Source organism: Oratosquilla oratoria, chromosome 10 (genome assembly GCF_046742065.1).
Source record: "Oratosquilla oratoria isolate Oo_2021 chromosome 10, ASM4674206v1, whole genome shotgun sequence".
Classification (NCBI taxonomy): domain Eukaryota; kingdom Metazoa; phylum Arthropoda; class Malacostraca; order Stomatopoda; family Squillidae; genus Oratosquilla; species Oratosquilla oratoria.
Genome location: NC_134786.1, coordinates 9,898,026 through 9,919,209, shown reverse-complemented (window position 1 = coordinate 9,919,209; position 21,184 = coordinate 9,898,026). Strand labels below are relative to the sequence as shown.

The 21,184-nt window shown below is 40.5% G+C and overlaps 1 protein-coding gene across 13 annotated transcripts in view; it reads left to right on the top strand.

Annotated features, from left to right (window-relative positions):
- Positions 1-21,184, top strand: part of Trpm (transient receptor potential cation channel, subfamily M) — a 320,107-nt gene that overhangs the window by 227,948 nt on the left and 70,975 nt on the right. For all 13 annotated transcript variants that reach the window (XM_076191463.1, XM_076191469.1, XM_076191459.1 and 10 more), the window contains 8 exons: positions 987-1,128; positions 1,470-1,641; positions 3,074-3,204; positions 3,392-3,519; positions 3,776-3,980; positions 11,852-12,041; positions 15,973-16,184; positions 16,284-16,472. In XM_076191463.1, the coding sequence (XP_076047578.1) occupies positions 987-1,128; positions 1,470-1,641; positions 3,074-3,204; positions 3,392-3,519; positions 3,776-3,980; positions 11,852-12,041; positions 15,973-16,184; positions 16,284-16,472 (1,369 nt within the window). The remainder of the gene's footprint in view (positions 1-986; positions 1,129-1,469; positions 1,642-3,073; positions 3,205-3,391; positions 3,520-3,775; positions 3,981-11,851; positions 12,042-15,972; positions 16,185-16,283; positions 16,473-21,184) is intronic.

The following is a 21,184-nucleotide window of genomic DNA, read 5'->3' as shown; positions in this document are numbered from 1 at the left end:
ACCCCTTCATATAATCTCTTAGCATCCATTCCCAAATATCTATTTCTCATTACACTTTTTAATCCCCCAAGATATTTATTTGCTTCACTCAATCTGCATTCCACCTCCGCTCCTCCCTTTCCTGCCACATTCACCTCCAAGTATCTAAAGCTATCTACTTCCAGCCTCCCTCCCTTAATAATCACTTCCACTTTGCTGCCATTCTCTCCCTTTGTACATCTCATCACCTTACTTTTAACCACTATAAGCATTTTATATATATATATACACACTTTTTTTTTTTTTTCTTCTTCTTCTTCTTCTTCTTAATGTAAGGGATGTGATGGAGTTAGTAATGCAAACAATATTTATTATTAGTAAATACACTGTGATTGAAATTGGAGAAAGCTAAAAGAGAATAAGATGATTTTGTACATACATACATACATACATACATATACCAAGGCTTTTTCCCCCTTACAAGGGAGGTAGCCAAAAAGGGAAAGGCATAAAATCATTTCCACCCATTCCATCCCTGAATACACTCCACACCCCTCCACCCTCCCTCTTATGAGCACCTCCTGGATGACGGGTCATCCCTGCACCTTGTCCACTGCCCTGGGTCAGAAGCAGTGTCGCAAGACACAGCACATCCACAGCAAGGCCGCTTCATTGTAAATATATGTTTGTTTTATGACATATGAGGTCCTTTAAGCCTTTCAAGAAAGACAACCAAACTCAATACTCCAACAACAACCTCCAGATATAAATCCAAGAGAGAAACCCCTCCCACAACAAAGCAAAATTCATGTATATACATGGTTTAGTACAAGCCATATAGTTTTAATCAAGGTGCAGACATATACCAAAACCCCTTATAAGGAAGGTAAATAGTTAAGTCATGCAAGATAGTTTGGTCCCTGCATTGTAAAGAAAGAATTAAGAGATATTTAAATTCTGTAAACTAAATAGATATTAATCTACTTCTCTTGTTTCATATGAAATAGGTTTGCTTCTTCGGGTTTAAATATGATTGAAGCAAACCGGGATACGATAACCATTACACTGGAAAGAGTGTTTGACCTCAGGAGTGATCAGGCCGAGAAACTTTTTGTCGAATTGATGCAGTGTGCTCGCAAAAAAGACCTAGTAAGTGGCAGGTGACTTTGTGCATGAAAATGAATGAAAGAAATAAGGTTTTTTTTCATAAGCTATACATGGAAAACCTATATTCTTTGATGTATTAATCTGGTAAGTTTCAGGAAATAGATTTAAGTATGCTTATAAGTAGCCAGCACTGCTGTACTTCACAAATGATTATCCTCAACAGTTCATCATCTTAGTGTTGTTTGATAATAATGACTACAATTGTTGAGGACTCAAACATGCAACTAAAACTTGGTTTCTTTGGAAATGTAACATGAAGCATGAAGTAGCTTTGCATATACTTTACTGATTTACTAATGCAGGAGTGATGAACTTCTTTGTAGATAACTGTGTTCCGGCTGAAAGAAGGTTGTGAGTTGGACCAAAGCATTTTATCAGCATTGCTTCACTCTCAGCGCCTTAATCCTCCAGAGCAGTTGTCCCTTGCTCTCACATGGAATCGTGTAGACATTGCCCGGAGCCATGTCTTTAATGAAGATGTTGAATGGCCCTCAGGTTAGTTAAGAGTGTGTATACATGTATGTATATATATATACTGTATATATATATATATATATATAATTTATATATATATATATATATATATATATATATATATATATATATATATATTTTAGTCAAAATGTAGTGGCATATTTGTAAAAATTATGATCACGAAGAACCCACAGCCGGAATAAAAGGAAACTTAGAAGAAAGTATAACTTTTATATTTCGGCTAATAGCTGTAGCCCTCTTCAGGTACTTTCCTGAAGAGGGCTATAGCTATTAGCCAAAATATAGAAGTTATACTTTCTTCTAAGTTTCTTTTTATTCCAACTGTGGGTTCTTCGTGATCATAATATATACATATACATACATATACCCAAAGGACATTTTGCCCTTGTAATGGGGTTGGCCAAGTAGCATACATTCACCCTACACCTTTCCCACATCCATAAGAAAACCTTATTTCTTGTCCCTCCCATTTGGCTCTTTGAGGATCAGGGTTCATCCCTGTCTCCCATCACACTTGCTCGTGTCAGAGGCACTGCAGCAAAAGACAATGTCATTTTCACAGCAGGGTCCAACAGCTGAAACTGATTTACTCCCAGTGCTTTGTTACATAGTAACCCCTCTCCTCAACCACATGAGAAATATACATACATACATATACCAAAGGCTTTTTCCCCCTTACAAGGGAGGTAGCCGAAAAACAAAGGCATAAAAACCACTCCCACCTATTCCATCCCCACATACTCCATTCCCATCCCCCCTTTCCTCCCTTGTGTTGTGGTTCCTCCTGGATGACAGGTCATCCCTGCATCTTGCCCATTGGCCTGGGTCAGAAGCAGTGTCACAAGACACAGTACATCCACAGAAATATACAAAGCAAAAATAGAAGAAATCCCTTTAGACTGCATCATTTCCTCATCTGTTTACAACCACTGTTCATTCACACCCCTTTTACCATATTTGACTGTTTGATGGACATTCCTCTTAAACTGAATGCCTTCTTCACTTTGTCTTACATTTTTTAAATTCCCCACTAGCTCTTTCCATTTACTACTGCTTTCCTTCTCCTTTCATAAGTCTTTCTGCACTCATTTTTTTTCTACATGCCCAAGCCATCAGACATTTTGGCAGAGAAAACAGCATTTGAGGACAAAAATATTATTGATCATGTGATTAACCCCTATGATATTCTAGGGGCTCATCATACATCACATCAGATCAGAATTTACCTCAAACATCTATGTGTATTTACCTAGTTGTATTATATGGGAAAGGGAGCTATGCTCGTGGTGACCCGTTTTTGTATCTCGCAAGATCAAGTTTGCTCTTAAATTCTTGTGTTTGCACACACTATTTCTTCATCCAATTTGTTCCATATATCTATCACTCTGTGTGGGAAGCTGTTCTTTTTCTACTATGTGCTATTTTTGTACAGGTTCTCTGGAGCAAGCTATGATGGATGCCCTGGTCAATGATCGCATTGAGTTTGTAAAGCTTCTACTTGAACAAGGTGTTACTATGACCAAGTTCCTTTCAATAGCACGTTTAGAAGAATTATATAATTCAGTAAGTATAAAAAAATTATTATTATTATTATTTTTTTTTTTCATGTCATATGCATCTGGGTTCTTTCTCTCATGGTAAACTTCATTGCATTCTTTAACCTGAGAAACTTTCTTACAAAAGGAGAACAAGTAAATAGAAACACATAAGGTGACTAAGATGATGAAGACCAATGTTTAATGTTTTTCAGAGACAAGGTCCTTCCAACACTTTGCGTTACATTGTAAGAGACGTCATTAAGAACATCCCACGCGATTACCACTACACCCTCATAGACATTGGCCTAGTCATCAATAAGCTCATGGGGGGAGCTTTTAGGTCAGAGATTTGTTTATCTATTTATTTTATTTTATTATTATTATTTTTTTTATACATAAATAGAGGTAAAAGAAGGTATTTCTCTTTTGACACATGTAGAACTTTTACAATTTTGGAAATAGTTATTTTTTCTAACAAGTAGTAATTGACAAGACAATATGATGATATTGACCTTTTTTTTATTTTCTTTTATTATTATTATTATTATTATTATTATTATTATTATTATTATTATTATTAATTATTATTATTACAGATCAACATATACTCGACGGAAGTTTCGCATAATATACAACCATGTGTTGTGTAGATCCCCAAAGCAGCTGAATCGCAACAACAGCAGTATCTTTGTTACAGGAAAAAGCTTGCTCAATATGAGTCACCCATCACCCCAGTCAAATAGCAGCCACTCGCATAACGACAATGAATATGAATTTGAGTATCCATTCAGTGAGCTGCTGGTAAGTACATTAATTCATTATGAGGGGGAGTGGGTGGGGGATGGGGGATGAGGGAGTATGTATGAGAAATAAATTGATGCAGCCTGAAGGAATTTCTCCCTGTCTTCTCATTTTCTGCATGAGGGGATGGAGGGGGGGGGGGTCACTGAGTTAAGGAAGAGGCCTTGCTGTGGATGTGCTGTGTTTTGCGACGCTGCTTCTGACCCAGGGCAGTGGACAAGATGCAGGGATGACCCGTCATCCAGGAGGTGCCAAGATAAGAGGGAGGGAAGAGGGTGGAGGGGAGTGGAGTATGTAGGGGATGGAATGGGTGGGAGTGGTTTCTATGGCTTTTTCTTTTGGCTACCTCCCGTGTAAGGGGGGAAAAGCCTTTGGTATATGTATGTACATACATACATATACCAAGGCCTTTTCCCCCTTTCAAGGGAGGTAGCCAAAAAGGGAAAGGCATAAAAACACTCCCACCCATTTCATCCCCAAATACACTCCACACCCCTTCCACCCTCCCTCTCATATGTATGTAATGAATAATAATAATTATTGCCTTTAATTTCAATGGCAAGAAACTCGCAGCCCCACAGTAGTTAGCAATGGTCCTTGGGCCTTCCTATAGATCTCTCCAGGAGGAAACTTTGGGCTGTTGTGTGTGTTTTTACATAATTGTAATGTACTGAATTGAAACTATGCTCATGAGTTCTTCTCTCTGATGCTACTTATCAAACTTTGCTTTAAATTTATTTGTCATCTGCCTGGATTGTTTGTTTTACTTTATTCTACAAATGTGTATGTGTATATATATATATATATATATATATATATGAACATTTTTAGAAGCTCCGCCATGGGATACGAACCCTGACCCGTGCGTCGAAAATCACGAGGCCAAGACGTTAGCGACCATGGCCTCGTGATTTTCGACGCACGGGTCAGGGTTCGTATCCCATGGCGGAGCTTCTAAAAATGTTCAATCTGTCTTAAGAAACATACACATATATATATATATCTATATGTATATATATACATATATATACATATATATATACATACATACATATACATATATACATATATATATACATACATACATACATACATACATATACCAAGGCTTTTTCCCCCTTCCAAGGGAGGTAGCCAAAAAGAGAAAGGCATAAAAACACTCCCACCCATTTCATCCCTAAATACACTCCACACCCCTCCCACCCTTCCTCTCATCTGAGCACCTCCTGGATGACGGGTCATCCCTGCACCCTGCCCACCTAGTTGTATTTTACGGGAAGGGGAGCTATGCTCGTGGGGTCCCGTCTTCATATCTCATTTTATCTAAACTATTTTTAAATTCATGTATTGTTTTTGCACACACCACTTTCTCATCTAACTTGTTCCAACTGTCTATTACTCTGTGAGGAAAGCTGTTCTTTTTCAAATCTCTTCTATAGCTGTCTTTTTTTATTTTCTTTCCGTATTTACCTAGTTTACCTAGTTGTATTTTGCGGGAAGGGGAGCTATGCTCGTGTTGTCCCGCCTTTGTATCTTGCAGTGTCTAGTTTGTTTTTAAACTCATGAATGGTTTTTGCGCATACTATTTCATTGTCCAGTTTGTTCCAAGTGTCCAAAACTCTATGAGGAAAACTGTTTTTCTTCAGTTCTCTTCTATAGCTATGTTTTTTTATTTTCTTTCCATGTCCTCTTGTGTTTCTTTTGTCCCAGTTAAGTAAGTTCTCTCTATCGAGTACCTCTGTGCCTTTCATGATTCTGTAGATGGTCAATAGGTCACCTCTCTCTCTTCTTTGCTCCAGTGTCGGTAACTCCAGTTTAGCCAATCTCTCTTCGTATGATAGGTTTGCAAGTGCAGGTGCCATTTTTGTAGCTGCTCTTTGGATTCTTTCTATTTTCTTTATATTCTTTTTGGTACTGGGGGACCACAATGTCGCTGCATACTCTAATCTAGGCCTTATCAATGTAACCAATATTTTTTTCATCATGTCTTCGTCCAAGTATGTAAACGCCACTTTTATTGATCTTAGCAAGTTGTAAGTCTCCCCGACAATTTTGTTAATCTGTATATCATAGGACAAGTCGTTCGTGATAATTACTCCCAAATCTTTTTCGGATCCTACTTTCTTTACTTCTTTGGTTCCAATTGTATATTTTCCTGATATTCTGTTTTTGCTTTTTCCAAACTCCATTATGCTACACTTCTTAGTATTAAAGTCCACTTCCCATTTCTGACTCCAGTTCCATACCCTATTTAGGTCTTCTTGCAGTGCTTCACAGTCCTCATCAGTTTCTATTTTCCTTAGCAGTTTGGCGTCATCGGGAAAGAAGCTCATGTAGCAGTTCACGTCCTCATCCATGTCATTCATATAGATAGCAAACATTATTGGTGCCAGCACAGATCCTTGCGGTACTCCACTGATCACCTCTTTCCAGTCTGAATATTTTTCTCTGAGCACTACTCTCATCTTTCTACCAGTCAGAAAGTCCTCTATCCATTTTAGTAGGTTTCCCTGTATTCCTCCTATGTGTTCCAGTTTTTTTAGTAGTTTTCTGTGTGGTACTTTGTCAAAGGCTTTTTGCAAGTCTAGGAATGCACAATCAGCCCATCCATTTCTTTCTTGCACTATGTCTATTAGTCTTGAGTAAAAGCATATTAAGTTTGTGGAGCATGATCTTCCTTGTCTGAATCCGAATTGTCTTGGGTTTAATATGTCATTGTCTTCCAGATGTTTTACCCATCTATTCTTGATTATTTTCTCACAAATTTTGGCAATGGTGCTTGTTAGTGATACTGGCCTATAGTTGGTGGGTTCTTCTTTGTTTCCTCCTTTGTGTATTGGTACAATGTTAGCGTTTTTCCAGTCCTCGGGTATCTTTCCTTCTTTGAGTGAGCTGTTTATTAAGATGTGTATTTTGTCTGTTAGTTCTTCTTTGCACTCCTTTAGAATCCAATTTGCAATACCGTCCGGGCCATGTGATTTTCTGACATCCAGCCTTGATAAATGTTCTGATATTTCCTTTAGTGATGCTGTAAACTCATTCATGAGGGGAGATTTCTTGTTTTTGTCTATGTCACAATTCGGTATTTTCTCTCTGGTGAAAACAGATTTAAAGTGATTGTTCATGACTTCGGCCATCTCTAAATCTTCTGTGTATTCTATGTTTCCTTGGCATAGTTTCACCAATTCCTGTTTGTTTTTAAGTTTACCATTCACATACCGATAGAATAGTTTGGGTTGCTCTTTGCATTTGTCTATAATATCCTTCTCATGGTTCCTTTTCTCCTCTCTTCTCACATTAACATACTCATTTCTATAGTTAACATAAATTTGCCATTTGCTTTGTTTTTTGTCTTTTCTCCACTTTTTCCAAGCTTTGTCCCTTCTGTCTTTTGCCTCACTGCATCTTTTGTTGAACCAACATTTAATGTACTCTCTCTCTCGCTTTTGTCTTGGTACATGCCTGTTTACCCCTTCATTGTAGTTTTCCATCAATATATTCCATTTCTCTTCCACTGCTGTTTCTTCCCTGTAAAATATTTCCCAGTTTGCATTCCGGAAGAATGTCTTTAGCTTTGTAAAGTCTGTTTTGTTGTACCTCAGTCTTCCTTTCCTATGCTTTTCGTTCCTCTCTATGTCTATTTCTTCCTTTAGTATAGTTTCGATGAGTACATGGTCACTCTTTCCAATTGGTGTCTCATACTGGACTTTATGCACTATTTCAGGCTCTGTTGTAAATATTAGATCTAGTTTCGATGGCTCTTCATTATTTCTGTACCTTGTGTTTTCACGGACCCATTGGGTCATTGTGTACTCCATGGTCATATCTAGCAGTACATTGCCCCACGAGTCATCTCCTCCTTGCACTGTCATGCTGTCCCAACAAATTTCTTTGCAATTGAAGTCCCCCATAACTACCAGATTACCCTTACCCATTAGTATCTCATTGAGTGATTTTCTTGTGTCATCTAGCATTTTTGTATGTTCAATTTCTTTCCAAGCGCTTGTTTTTGGAGGCACATAAGTCACCACAAACTTTCTACTTTTCATATTCTTGCCTTCGACTTTTATCATGATCAATTCAGCATTACCTTTGCCCTCTGCAATTTTTGTCACATTTAGGTCTTTCTTGGCCAAGAACATGATTCCCCCTCCCTGTTTCTTGTCCCTGTTTTTTATCCAGTAGTTGTATAAACCTTGTCCGATAACAGTGGATGGTATTTCACCTCTTAGTTTAGTCTCTACAATTCCCATTATGTCTGGTTTTGCTTCTAACAGATAATCATTGAGTTCGTTCAGTCCCGAAATTAGTCCGTCAATGTTGGTATAGGCCACTTTTAATTTTCTTCCTTCTCCCTGGTTTCTTCTTCCCTTGTTTTGTTCGTTTTGAAGCGCCATTGTCTTAATCTCAAGTCTATTACTCTCCACTGGAATTCTTTGCATTCTGTCTCCGATCTTTTCAAGTTTTTTTCCTTTGCTTCTTCTCTTAGCGCCCTTTCTTTTTCTAATTCCTCAGTACTCATTTCTCTTTTTATCCATATCTTATTGTATTTTTCACTCTTTGCCAAGTTACCTACTTTTTCAAATATGTCTTCTACTACCACTTGTGACCTTAGTTTTATCTTTAGAGGTCGATTCCTATCCTTAGTATAGCGACCAATTCTGTAAGTCTCTTCTAAGTCTGTGCCTGAATCACTATCTCCCCCCCTGAATTTCATTAAGGATTTCTACTGCTGTCTCTTTTTCTTCTTTTTCTCTCATGTACCTCGCCAATCCTTGTTTTTCTTTAAGCCCATAAACCACAATACATTTCTTCCTATCTACTGTGTCCCTGACCCAATTTGCTTTTTCGTTAATCACTTGAATGATTGTGTCTTTTGCATTATCTTGCATTTGCTGCTTGACTATTTCTTTGAAAGCAATTTCTTTATTTTCAATATTTTCTTTCCACTTCTTAATTTCCTGGATACTGTCCCCACCTAAGTTTTCTTCGATCTTTTGTGTCAATTCTTGTAATTTGTTGTTCACTTCCTGCTTTAGATTTTCGCTATTATTATCATTAGTTTTCTTCTTTTCATTATCATTCTTCAGTTCATTTATGTCTCTTTTCATTTCTTTAATTTCGTTTGTAAGATCCAAGTTAGCTTTTTTCAGGTCAGAAATTTCATGGTTAGTCTTAGATAAACAATCAATTAAACCAATGACCTCTTTTCTTAAGTCCATGATTTCATTTTCCCACCGAGTCCTATTTTTGCTCATCTCTCTCTCTATCTCTAATAATCTACTTAAGTTCTTTCTTTCGTACTTACCAAACCCTAAGAAATCATTGTCATAACACGTGTTTTGTTGAGTGTTTACATCGCGGTTCAGTGGATTGCCGCCAGATGGCTCTGATTCGCAACTGGCTTTCGAGTCGTTTTCATTCATTTTTGCTAATTTCGAGTTAACACAATTAACTAGCACTGCATAGATACCATTTCGGGCACTCACGTTCACTCCCCACCCCTACAGTACAAACCAGGTTTTCCTTTTTCGTCGTAAATCCTCTTCTTCTTGGTCGCGCGACACATATATACATATATGTGTGGAAAACATGTAGATGACAACTAAATAGAATGAAATGAGGGGGCTAGCTGTATTTTTGTGCTGTGAAGAGTTAAGACTTTAATGTTACTGGATGAGGGGACGGAGAGGGGAGAGTTCCCGATTAAATGAAATGACCTTGCTGTGGATGTGCTGAGTCTTGCTGCATAATTCTGACTCAGGGCGATGGACAAGATGGAGAGATGATCCGTCATCCAAGAGGAGCCAAAATGAGAGACAGGAAGGGAGGGGTTGTGAATGGGGGTTGGAATAGGTGGGAGTGGAATTATGTCTTTTGACTTTGGCTATCTCCCTTGTAAGGGGGAAAAAGCCCTTGGTATATGTATTTACCTAGTTGTATTATACAGGAAGGGAGCTATGCTCATAGTGACCCATCTTTGTATCTTTCAGCATCAAGTTTGTACTTAAATTCTTGAATAGTACTTGCACACACTGTTGCCTTATCCAATTCATTCCAGATATCCACCACTCTGTATGGGAAGCTATTCTTCTATAATTATCCTTTTTGAGTTTCTTTTCATGGCCTCTTGTTTTTCTCTTGTCCCACTTAATGAACCATCTCTATGTATGTTAGATTCAAGACATAAAAGGGTCTGGGAGGAGGACCAAAACCAGAACCCTACTAATTGGGTCATTGAATGTGCATGGATGTGGGACAGAAGAAAGCAAAAGGGAAGAGATCAATAGAATGTTTGTGAGAGGACTTTCTGGGCCTGATCCAAGCAGATGTTATGGAAGTAAAGGTGGTCAGTGGAAGGTCAGTCGAGTATTTCAAGTTGTTGAATGTGGAGTGGGTGAGGGAAGCTTCAATTGTGGCAGGAAGAATGATGTGATGGGAGAAGAGAATAATAAGTCATTAGCAAAATACGAAATTATGCAAAAGTCCATTGAAAGAGATGAAAGCTGGTAAGACACCTGGGGTAGATAGTTGTCTTGTGAATTGTTTAACAAAGGTATGAGTAGTTATAGAGGAATGGGCGATGAGTTTGCACTGGTGGATTGGAGGAGTGTGTGTATAGTTCTACTATACAGTTGAAAAAGGAGGATTGTAAGTAGAGAGTATTCAAAGGGAAACGGAGGGAGTAATTGGGGAAGAGCAGTATGGGTTTAGGCAAGGGAACTGGTATGTAAAATTTGTGTAGTGATATGGTTTAATGTCACAAACTCCCCCCCTACCATTTCTAGGACAGTGCCCCTCACAGAAGGCTTTGTAGTGATTTGTGTTGTAAAGCAGATAAGCAAGGAGGTTTTGGCAAAAGGTAAGGCTGTCTTATGGACTTTCATGGATCTGGACAAGGCATATGACAGGGTTGACACAGACGGATTATGGAATGAGTTGCAGATGCATAGGATAGAGTTGATCAAGAATGTCAAGGAATGTTTAAATGAACAGTAGAGCTTATGTGAGGGTTGGTATTGGAGAAAGTGAATAGTTTAAGCTAAAGGTGAAACTCTACCAGGTTTGTGTAATCTCGCCATATTCTAGTATGGATATGGATGGAGCAGTGAGGGAAGTAAATGTAAGAGTGCTAGGCAAGGGTTAGGAGATTGTTAGTGAAAGTGGAAGAAAGTGGGAGGTGAGCCAACTGGTGTTTGCAGATAACACTGTGCTTGTGACTGAGTTTTAGGATATTGAAGATGTTGGTGACAAAGTTTAGGAGGGTGTGTGTGGGAATGATAAAAATAATTGTTATTTTGAGTTTCATACATGCATACATATACCAAGGGCCTTTTCCCCCTTACAAGGGAGATAGCCAAAGTCAAAAGTATAAATCCATTCCCACCCTTTTGATCCCCATAGTTTCACCAATGGAAAAGCCACAGCTGTACAGTGGGTACAACAGTGAGCATAGTGCCAACCCTATATATTTAAATAGTGAGGCACTTAGATAAATAAAAGCATAGCTCTAATCATGTGTAATACAATTTGGTAAATACAAATTAGTAAATACAAAAAGCACATGCATTTACATCTATAGCTGAATTATTCTGTATTTCTCATAGTAATAGTATTGTACATTATCGAAAAAATCACTCACTCAGTCTGTAGCTCTTGATTCTTTCTTGTTGAAACCTCTTGAAAGATTGCGTATAGTTTTCCTCTGTATGTACTATCCATTATTTATTCAGGCAAGGAGGGAAATGGTTGAGAAAAATACTTTATTTTATTCTGCCTTTTGGTGCCGAACTGTGTTTGAAATAATTAATTATCACCATTTACTCATTCTTATTGATATGTTCTAAGTAATGCTGTGGCCATATTTCTAGGTATGGGCGGTGTTGACAAAACGTCAGGGACTTGCAATGCTCATGTGGCAACATGGAGAAGAGGCACTTGCAAAGGCCCTTATAGCAGCAAAGTTGTACAAAGCACTTGCACATGAGGCAGCCGATGACGACTTGGAAGCTGAAGTGTATGAGGAGCTTCGTGGCTATGCTAAGGAGTTTGAAAATCTTGGTATGTTTTCTATTGATTATTTAAAAAGTAAATATATTTTTAGATTCTGGTGGAAGTTTCTCAGTTGAATTTAGTCATGCATATGCATGGGACCAAGATAATTATCTGCTTCAATCTTGTAAGTCATAGGTGAGTACATTTACTTTTTTTTTTTGTCTTAAATACTTGGGAAGGACAAATGACGAATACAGGCTTGTGGTGGTCCTGCAAGAAGGACTGTGGAATTGGTAGTTTTCATACATACATACATACATATACCAAAGGCTTCCCCCTTACACAGGAGGTAGCCAAAAAGAAAAAGGCATAGAAACCACTCCCACCCATTCCATCCCCTACATACTCCACTCCCCTCCACCATCTTCCCTCCCTCACATCTTGGTACCTCCTGGATGACGAGTCATCCCTGCATCCTGTGGTAATTTTCAAAAACTGTAAACCCTCTGAACTCAGGACTGGGCCCCAAGATCTCCATCAGTTTCAGCTGTATTTCTTACACCTTTTCACGAAAGCTGACAACCAATAACTGCTCCCCTCCTTGTATTCTTTCCGGCCAGTGACATGGAAACAGTCCCACACTGAACAGAGAAACAGTGAATGCCAAAACTATACACGATTTTAAGAATAAACTGGATGTGGAGAGATACGAAAATGGGTCACTACAAGCATAGCACTTGTCCCGTAAAATACAACTAGGTAAATACACCAATACAACACAGACAGCAGTCCAAAGCTTCTTCTCAGAGAGATCTGTGGGAAAGCCCAAGAACTGTTGCCAGCCACTGTGGTGCTGTGGGTTTTCCAAGCAATGAAATTCAAGACAACAAATATTATTATCAGTTACTGCTACAAAGCCCTCTGTGAGGGGCACTGTCCTAGCCTTCTGGTAGGGGGGGGGGGGGGAGTTAGTGACATTAAATCATATCACTTGGGTTAAATAAAATCCTAAGATAGATTTTTGTGAATTACAAGAGCTACATGGTGATTTGAGTGTGGAAATGTAAATTGGATCAATCATTCAATCCGTTCCTCCAGGTCTCTTTTTGTAGGACACCCACAGCTTGCAGATAACCAGATTTTTCCTTCAAATTCAAAGTCTTCTCCCTATAGTGTTATGGACACAATTATTCCCTCACATAGTAACAGTATATAAAGGAGGAAATAGGGAAGATCCTACAAACTTCAGACTGGTATCCCTTACAAGCACAGTAGCAAAAATATGCAAAAAGGTCATCAGAAACAAATGGACCAAACACTTGGAAGAAAATATAATAGTAAACCCCAAACAATTTGGCTTTAGAAGTGGAAGATTGTGCACCACAAACCTAATCTGCTTTTACTTGAGATTAATTGAGATAATACAAGAAAGAGATGGCTGGGCAGATTGCACCTTCTTGGATTTGCAGAAGGCATTCGACAAAGTACCACATAAAAAATTAATAAGAAAAATTGAAATAATAGGAGGAATACAAGGTAAACTGCTGGAATGGATGAAGGATTTCTTAACTGGGAGAAAAATGAGAGTGGTACTTGGAGACAAAAATTCGAATTGGGAAGATGTGAAAAGTGGTGTCCCACAAGGCTCTGTATTGGCTCCTTTAATGTTTGCCATATATAGAAACGATATGGATGAGGGAGTAAATTGTTACATGAACTTCTTTGCTGACAATGCTAAATTACCCATAGAGTAAGAACAGAGGAAGATTGCAGATCACTACAATATGACCTAGACAAAATATGGGAATGGAGTCGGAGATATGAGATGAACGTCAACATTAAAAAATGTAGCATAATGGAATTTGGAAAATGTAAGAATAGAGTATCGGGACAATACAAAATTGGAAACAAAGAAGTCAAAAACGTCAATTCAGAAAGGGACCTAGGAGTAATCATCTCGAGTGACTTGACACCTGATAAACATGTCAATAAATTATTTGGAGAGACTTATAACTTATTAAGATCAATGAAAGTGGCCTTTGACTACATAGATGAGGAGATGGTTAAAAAAATAGTTGTTACACTGATAAGACCTAAACTAGAATATGCTACAACACTGTGGGCACCTAACACAAAGAAGAACATAAGAAAATTAGAAAGAATCCAAAGAGCAGCAACAAAAATGACACCTACACTGTCAAATCTGACATACAAACAAAGGTTGGAGAAATTACATCTGTCAACACTGGGACAGAAGAAAAAGAGGCAATTTGTTGACCATTTTCAGAATTATGAAAGGGATGGAAATTCTCGATAGAGATGACTTATTAAAGTGGGACAGAAGAGAAACGAGGACATGAAAAGAAACTAAAGAAAGACAGTTACAGAAGAGACCTAAAAAAAAAAAAAAATAGCTTCCCACATAGAGTGATTGATGTCTGGAACAAACTGAACAGAGAAACAGTGAATGCCAGAACTATACACGATTTTAAGAATAAACTGGATGTGGAGAGATACGAAAGCGGGTCACTTCGAGCATAGCTCTCATCCCATAAAATACAACTAGGTAAATACACAACGAGCATAGCTCCCATCCCATAAAATACAACTAGGTAAAAAATACTAGGTAAAATACAACCTTCCCTTAGTATTTGACCCCAGATACTTAACTTATTTGTCATAACATTTTTCAATCCCCCACCCCAAACAACAACAACATTTACTTGCCTCCTTTATTTTATAAATCACCACCAGGGAACAATGATAAGTACAATCTTATGGTAATTCTGCAAGATATACAGCAGAGCTGCCCATTTTCAAAATCTGTCAACTTTCTCACCTCTTTTGTCTAAACTCTAGCTTTCCATGTACATTCAAATATACATACATACATACATACATACATATACCAAGGCTTTTTCCCCCTTCCAAGGGAGGTAGCCACAAAAGGAAAGGCATAAAAACACTCCCACCCATTTCATCCCTAAATACACTCCACACCCCTCCCACCCTTCCTCTCATCTGAGCACCTCCTGGATGACGGGTCATCCCTGAACCCTGCCCACCGCCCTGGGTCAGAAGCAGTGTCGCAAGACACAGTACATCCACAGCAAGGCCGCTTCATTTAATCGGCGACCCCCCCTCTCCGTCCCCCTTTGCATATAAGGAGAGGACGGGGAGAAATCCCTTCGGGCTGCGTCAAAATTTACTCAAACATACTACCCCACCCCCCACCCCCCCGCCAATTCCTCCTCATGCAGTCACAACATCATCCATATACAACCATTCTCCACTCACCTCTGTCTTCCGTCCTCTCCCTTCCTTCCTCAACAGACATTCCCCTCTTCCCCAAAGCCCCCTTCACCCCATCCATCCACCTCATCCTAGGACGTCCCCTCATGTTCACTCCCTCCACATCTGCCTTCCATACCTCTTTTACTAGTCTTTCTTCACTCATTCTTTCCATGTGTCCAAACCATCCTAATATTACATTCAAATATACATAAACAAAAAGGACAGTCCCATTATATTACAGGTGTCCAAGTCAAAATCACACCAATGATAAAAGATCTATTCACTCACCCCTCCCATCTCAGCATCTGCTCAAATTATGGAACAATTTAAAGTGAAATTGGATGTTATGCTGTGTCTGGCGACACTGCTTCTGACCCAGGGCAGTGGACAAGGTGCAGGGATGACCTGTCATCCAGGAGGTGCTAAGATGAGAGGGAGGGTGGAGGGGTGTGGAGTGTATTTAGGGATGGAATGGGTGGGAATGATTTTATTCCTTTTTGGCTACCTCCCTTGTAAGGGGAAAAAGCCTTGGTGTATGTATGTATGTATGTTATGGTCAAACTGGAATTGTAGAGAAAGTAAGCTTCAAGACAGGACTTGATGAGAATTGTCTTGGACCGAAAGAGCACAAATAAAGGTTAATGATTTTAAAATATATATAATAGAAAAATAGCATATTAATACATATATTTTTATTTTGTAGCTCTGGAAGTATTGGGGTACTGCTACCAGCAAGATGATGACCGTGCTCACCAACTTCTTACATATGAACTCAAGAACTGGTCCAAACAGACCTGCCTCTCCCTTGCTGTTACTGTTAACCATCGAGCTTTGTTATCCCATCCTTGTTGTCAGATTTTGCTGGCAGATTTGTGGCTTGGTGGTCTACGCACAAGAAAAAATACAAATATAAAGGTAAAAGGCATAATGTATGAAAATTATATAATTGTGAACATTTTATACATTATGTACAATATATTTTTATTTATTTAAATGATGGCATTATTCATGCAGGTTATGATGGGACTCCTCTGCCCTCCAATAATCCTCCTTTTGGGCTTCCGAAGCAGAGAAGAGCTCAAGACCATGCCTCAGACACGAAAGGAACATCGAGAGGAAGAGCAGGGACATTCCTCCGACTCGGAAAGTGATACAGATTCTGATGACGACAACTTGGATCTACGGAATGAGAATGACCCTGAGGTGTGTAGACCTTTAGATTTCTTTGCAGGCAGGGAGTACAAAATATTTTGATGTTCTTAATTTAAATTTTTTTCCCTAATTTTAGTGAACTGCTATTGCATACAGCTGTTGTCATCAAAATAGGCAAAATTACAACATAGTTGTGAGATGTGGAAGAACCGCGTTGGTGTACTCTGCTTTTGTTTATTTGACATTGCTCAAGATGTGTGTCAAGATATCTCCTTAGACTAGCAAACTGAATTTTTAAAGGAAGTATCTGCTACGCAGATATTTTTTCGAGTCCTTGCATTGAAAATATTTGCAGTGTAGGACACCTTTTACGTGCAGGATATAATGATATCAGGATTGCCTGTGAAGGTATTCCAAAAACTGTTTATGAAATGTAGATAAGATGTATATTTATAACTGAATATATAGATTTATGAAGCTGTCTTGTAAAAAAGGAAAGAAAAAAACATTAGGTACTTGTTATGAAGAAACTAAGTAATCACTCTGGAAGTATGCTACTTTAAAGACTAAAGGTAATTTATTAGGAATGTAGGTGATTGGTCAGGTAGCAATCATACTTTTCAGTCTTTCCCCTTCTTTCTAATCATTGCACTTAATTATCCACAACATATGACCATATTGTCAATACTCTTTCAAATATTACTGGTCTCGTAGAGGGAATATGTTCAAGTTTTGTGGCAGAGTTGATCAGTTTTAGAATACAAGTCATTTCTTGCTTAAAAATGGGAATGTAAATAGTTAAGCATATGTGACTTACATTTACAAGTAAACTTTTGTATGTAACTTCAAATATATTAGTTTCGTATGTACATGATATGATTAAGTAGTAACAAAAGGGTTTTGACAAATGATGGGCAATACAAATGAAAAAGGACCTAGGAAAGTGTGGAAAAAGAACTCGGTGCCACCAAAAAAGTACAGAATATTGGGCATGGAAATAGGATACAAAATTACCATCAGTGATTTATTTATTTGGAAGTAAAACACTCAAGCAAAAGATGATTTATCACCCAATAGACACATTAACAAGACTAAGGAATCAGATAACAGATGATTGAGTAGCTTTTTACCACATGCATGGGAAGATGATGTTGAAATTCATAGGGAACCTCATTTCCCCCAAGGATAGATTTCTGCAGCAGTGGTGTGATGTTTGCACAAAAATGTAATTTTCGCAGGAAAATTAATTTTTCCCTGATACAAACCTGAGGTACTCCTTACACTAGGATACTCTCGCGTAGCGCGAATATTTCTACTGCGAAATTAAAATCCTCACTCTGTGGGTCTGGGCAACGCTTATCCTCAGTAAGGGGCCCCATTGGGGCAAGGGGGGGGGCCCTTGCCCTCCACCACAAGTCTCGCACACTATAACCATTCTCTGAGCCAGGTATGATTTAAGCACAAGGTTGTCAGGCAAGGAGAAGGAACTGTTTAGAGGGGTGGTTGAGGAGGGCCATTAAAGGTAAGGAGTACCTCAGGTTTGTATCAGGGAAAAATTAATTTTCCTGCGAAAATTACATTTGTTCCGAAGAATACAAACTCTTCGGTACTCCTTACACTAGGAGACTCGGACTTAGGAGGGAAGGAAGTTGTTATCTAGCCTGGGAAACCGCTGTAAGGAAAATCTAGTGTGCTAAGACTATGTTGACCAGACCCCTATACATTCCCCTCACTTTGAAGTGCACCCCTTTCTGTTCCCTGGAGTGGAGACAGAAAGGTTATAATCACTTTTGTACCACTGAAGGGCTTGAATTGATTCCCTTGGAATGCTAGAGAGCCCGCGGGTGAGGTAAGGGAATGTAAGAGTATGAGAAGGACTATAGAAAGTTATCCCTGCAGTTGCCGAGCCAGAACCTGGATGAGTTGTCAGGGTCGGCTGTGTGCTCTTGAGGAGGGGTATATCATTTTCAGGACTTCTTGGGCGGCCACTATGGGGCCCAAAGATAAGTTCCCTAAAGATTCCCGCATAACTTCTTTGAGGTAAAAGGAAGTGAACGTATTCTGGCTTTTCCATATACCTGCTTGAAGAACCTGGTTGACTGACCGATTCTTTCTGATGACTAGGGAGGTCCCTACTGCCCTCAGGTCATGGGCAATCTGTGTGGTCCATGTCGCAGGCTCTGCGGATGACTTCCATTGTCCAGTAAGAAAAGGAATTCTTAGTGATGGGCTACCTTTAGTAGAGATGAACAACCACTTTAATTCTGGTCGAAGATGTTCGGTTCTCTTGAGGTAGGTCCGGATGGCTTGTACCGGGCATAGAACTGTTTCAGTCTATTCTCCCCCTGCAAATTCGTCTAAGGATGGAACACTAAAGGACCAGAATCTAGGGTCGGATTTGGCAGGATCTTTGTTTTGGCAATGAATTGAGGCATGAAAGTGAAGGAGACCTCTTTCCATCCTTTGGAATGGGCGACTCTATAAGAGATGGCATGTAACTCCCCTACTCTCTTGGAAGATGTCAGGGCTAGCAGAAAAAACTGTCCTCTAGGAGAGGTCCTTCAGATGTGCCTCTCGGAGAGGTTCGTAAGGGGGACCCCTCAGAGAGTTCAGGACTAATGCCACATCCCGCGGAGGAGAACTGATTTCCCTGGGGGGGGCATGATCTTTGAAGTGCCTGAAGAGCATGGAAATTTCCTGTGAAAGGGCTAGGACCATGCCCTTCAGAGAAAACACCTGATTTAGAGCTGCCCTATAGCTTTGTACTGCCGAGAGGGAGATCTTCCTGGACTTCCTGAGGACGTGGAAGGAGGCGATCTCAGGAATGGTGGCTCGAACTGGGACTAACTTCCTGGAGTGGCACCATTTGCAAAGGCGCATTTCCCTTGATAAAGGTTAGCTGAGGATGAGCAAATAGGAGCGGACATGTCCTCAACCACTTCTCTGGGAAAACCCTTCTTTAGGAGGATCTGGACCATAGTCTGAAACGCGTGAAGATTGAGTGCTGAAGGGTTCTTGTGCCAAGGCCCGTTGATGGGTGGATACAGAAGATCTGGTCTTCCCTGAAGGGCCAGAGGCTCTTCTACTGCTAGCTCGAGGGCGTCCGGAAACCATGGGGCTTCGGGCCACCAAGGAGCGATCAAAGTCATCCGAAGGTAGGATGCGTGTCTTGCTCTGAGGTACCTTCTGGAGCAAGGGAAATGGTGGGAAAGCGTAGGAGTCCAGGTTGTCCCAACTGTGCAGAAGAGCGTTTTCTCCTGCTGTCAGAGGATCCAGGAAAGGGCTGAAATATTGGGAGTTGGTGATTCCATCTCATTGCAAAAAGGTCCACTAGAGGGGAGCCCCATTTGCTGAGGATGAAGTTCGCTACTTCTCGATAGAGGGACCATTCTGTGTTGATTATCTGATTCTTCCTGCCGAGGTGGTCCGCCCAGACATTCCTCTTCCCCGGGATGTAACGGGCTTTGAGTGACACCTGGAGATTCTTGGCTAGGTTGAGGATGTCCATCATCAGAAGGCATAGTTCCTGGGAGACTGTGCCCCCCTTGCTCGTTCAGGTAGGGTACTACCGAGGAGTTGTCCGACATTATGCCCACTACTTTTCCTGAGACTTGATCCTTGAAGTGACGGAGAGCCAGGAGTACTGCTTTCAACTCAAGCCAATTGATATGGGCTGTCCGCTCGACTGTGGACCAGGAACCGCTGATGTGATCGTCGTTGAGGTGGGCTCCCCAGCCCTCCTTGGAGGCATCGGAGAACAGGAGGACTTTGGGGGGAGATGGGCCGAGGGGCATCCCCATGAGAAGGTTGCATGGGCCTTCCACCAGAGAAGAGAATCCTTGACTTCTTCGGTGAGGGAGATGTGTTGTAGGGGTTCTCCCTCTTGCGGGGCCCATTGAGACTTGAGGAGCCACTGTAGCGGTCGCATTCTTTGTCTACTCCAGGGGATTAATTTCTATATGGAGGCCATATGGCCCAGGAGGATTTGGCATTGTGTAGCCGTCAGGAACCTGGTCGATAGTGCCTGTGCAACTAGAGAAGCGAGATTCGGGATCCCCTTTCCTACTAGGAAGGATTCCATTAGGGAGGAGTCCAGGACCATACCCAGGTACGTGACTCTCTGTTCTGGTAAGAAATCTGACTTTTCCGGGTTGACTACTGTGCCCAATTTCAGGACAAAGGTTAGGACCATTCTCAGGTGTTCTGGCATAGCTGGGCGGAATGCATCTTGGAGGTCCAGCGACACCATGAAGTTCCCTTCCCTGATAGACGCCCTTACGGACTCTGGGGAGGCCATTCGGAACTTTGTCAGGGAAAAGGAACTTGTTGAGTGGAGACAAATAGATGACTGGTCTCCACACCCCTGTTGTCTTTTCTACTAGGAATAGCCGTGAGAAGAACCCTGGGTCCGGAGTCGAGACTTCCACTAAAGTTCCTGTCTGGAGCAAAACGGAGGATTCCTCCGCTAGGGCCCGCCCGCGAGCCGAGTCCGGGTGGAAGCTGCTGACTTGGATGGGATAGAGGGAGAGGTTTGGGACAGTGGAAAAGGGAAGACAATAGCCCGTCTTAATGACTCAGTAGGTCCAGTCTTCCGCCCCGGCCTCTTCCCATGCTCTCCAGTAGAGGGAGAGGCAACCCCCTATCCTGTGCAGAGGGGCTGGCGAATTCCTAGGAGTCCTGTGGGGGAGTCCGGAGCCTCTATAATGTTTGCGTCTAGGATCTCGGAGTCCACCATATCCGGGGGAATCAGCGTGTGGGTGAGC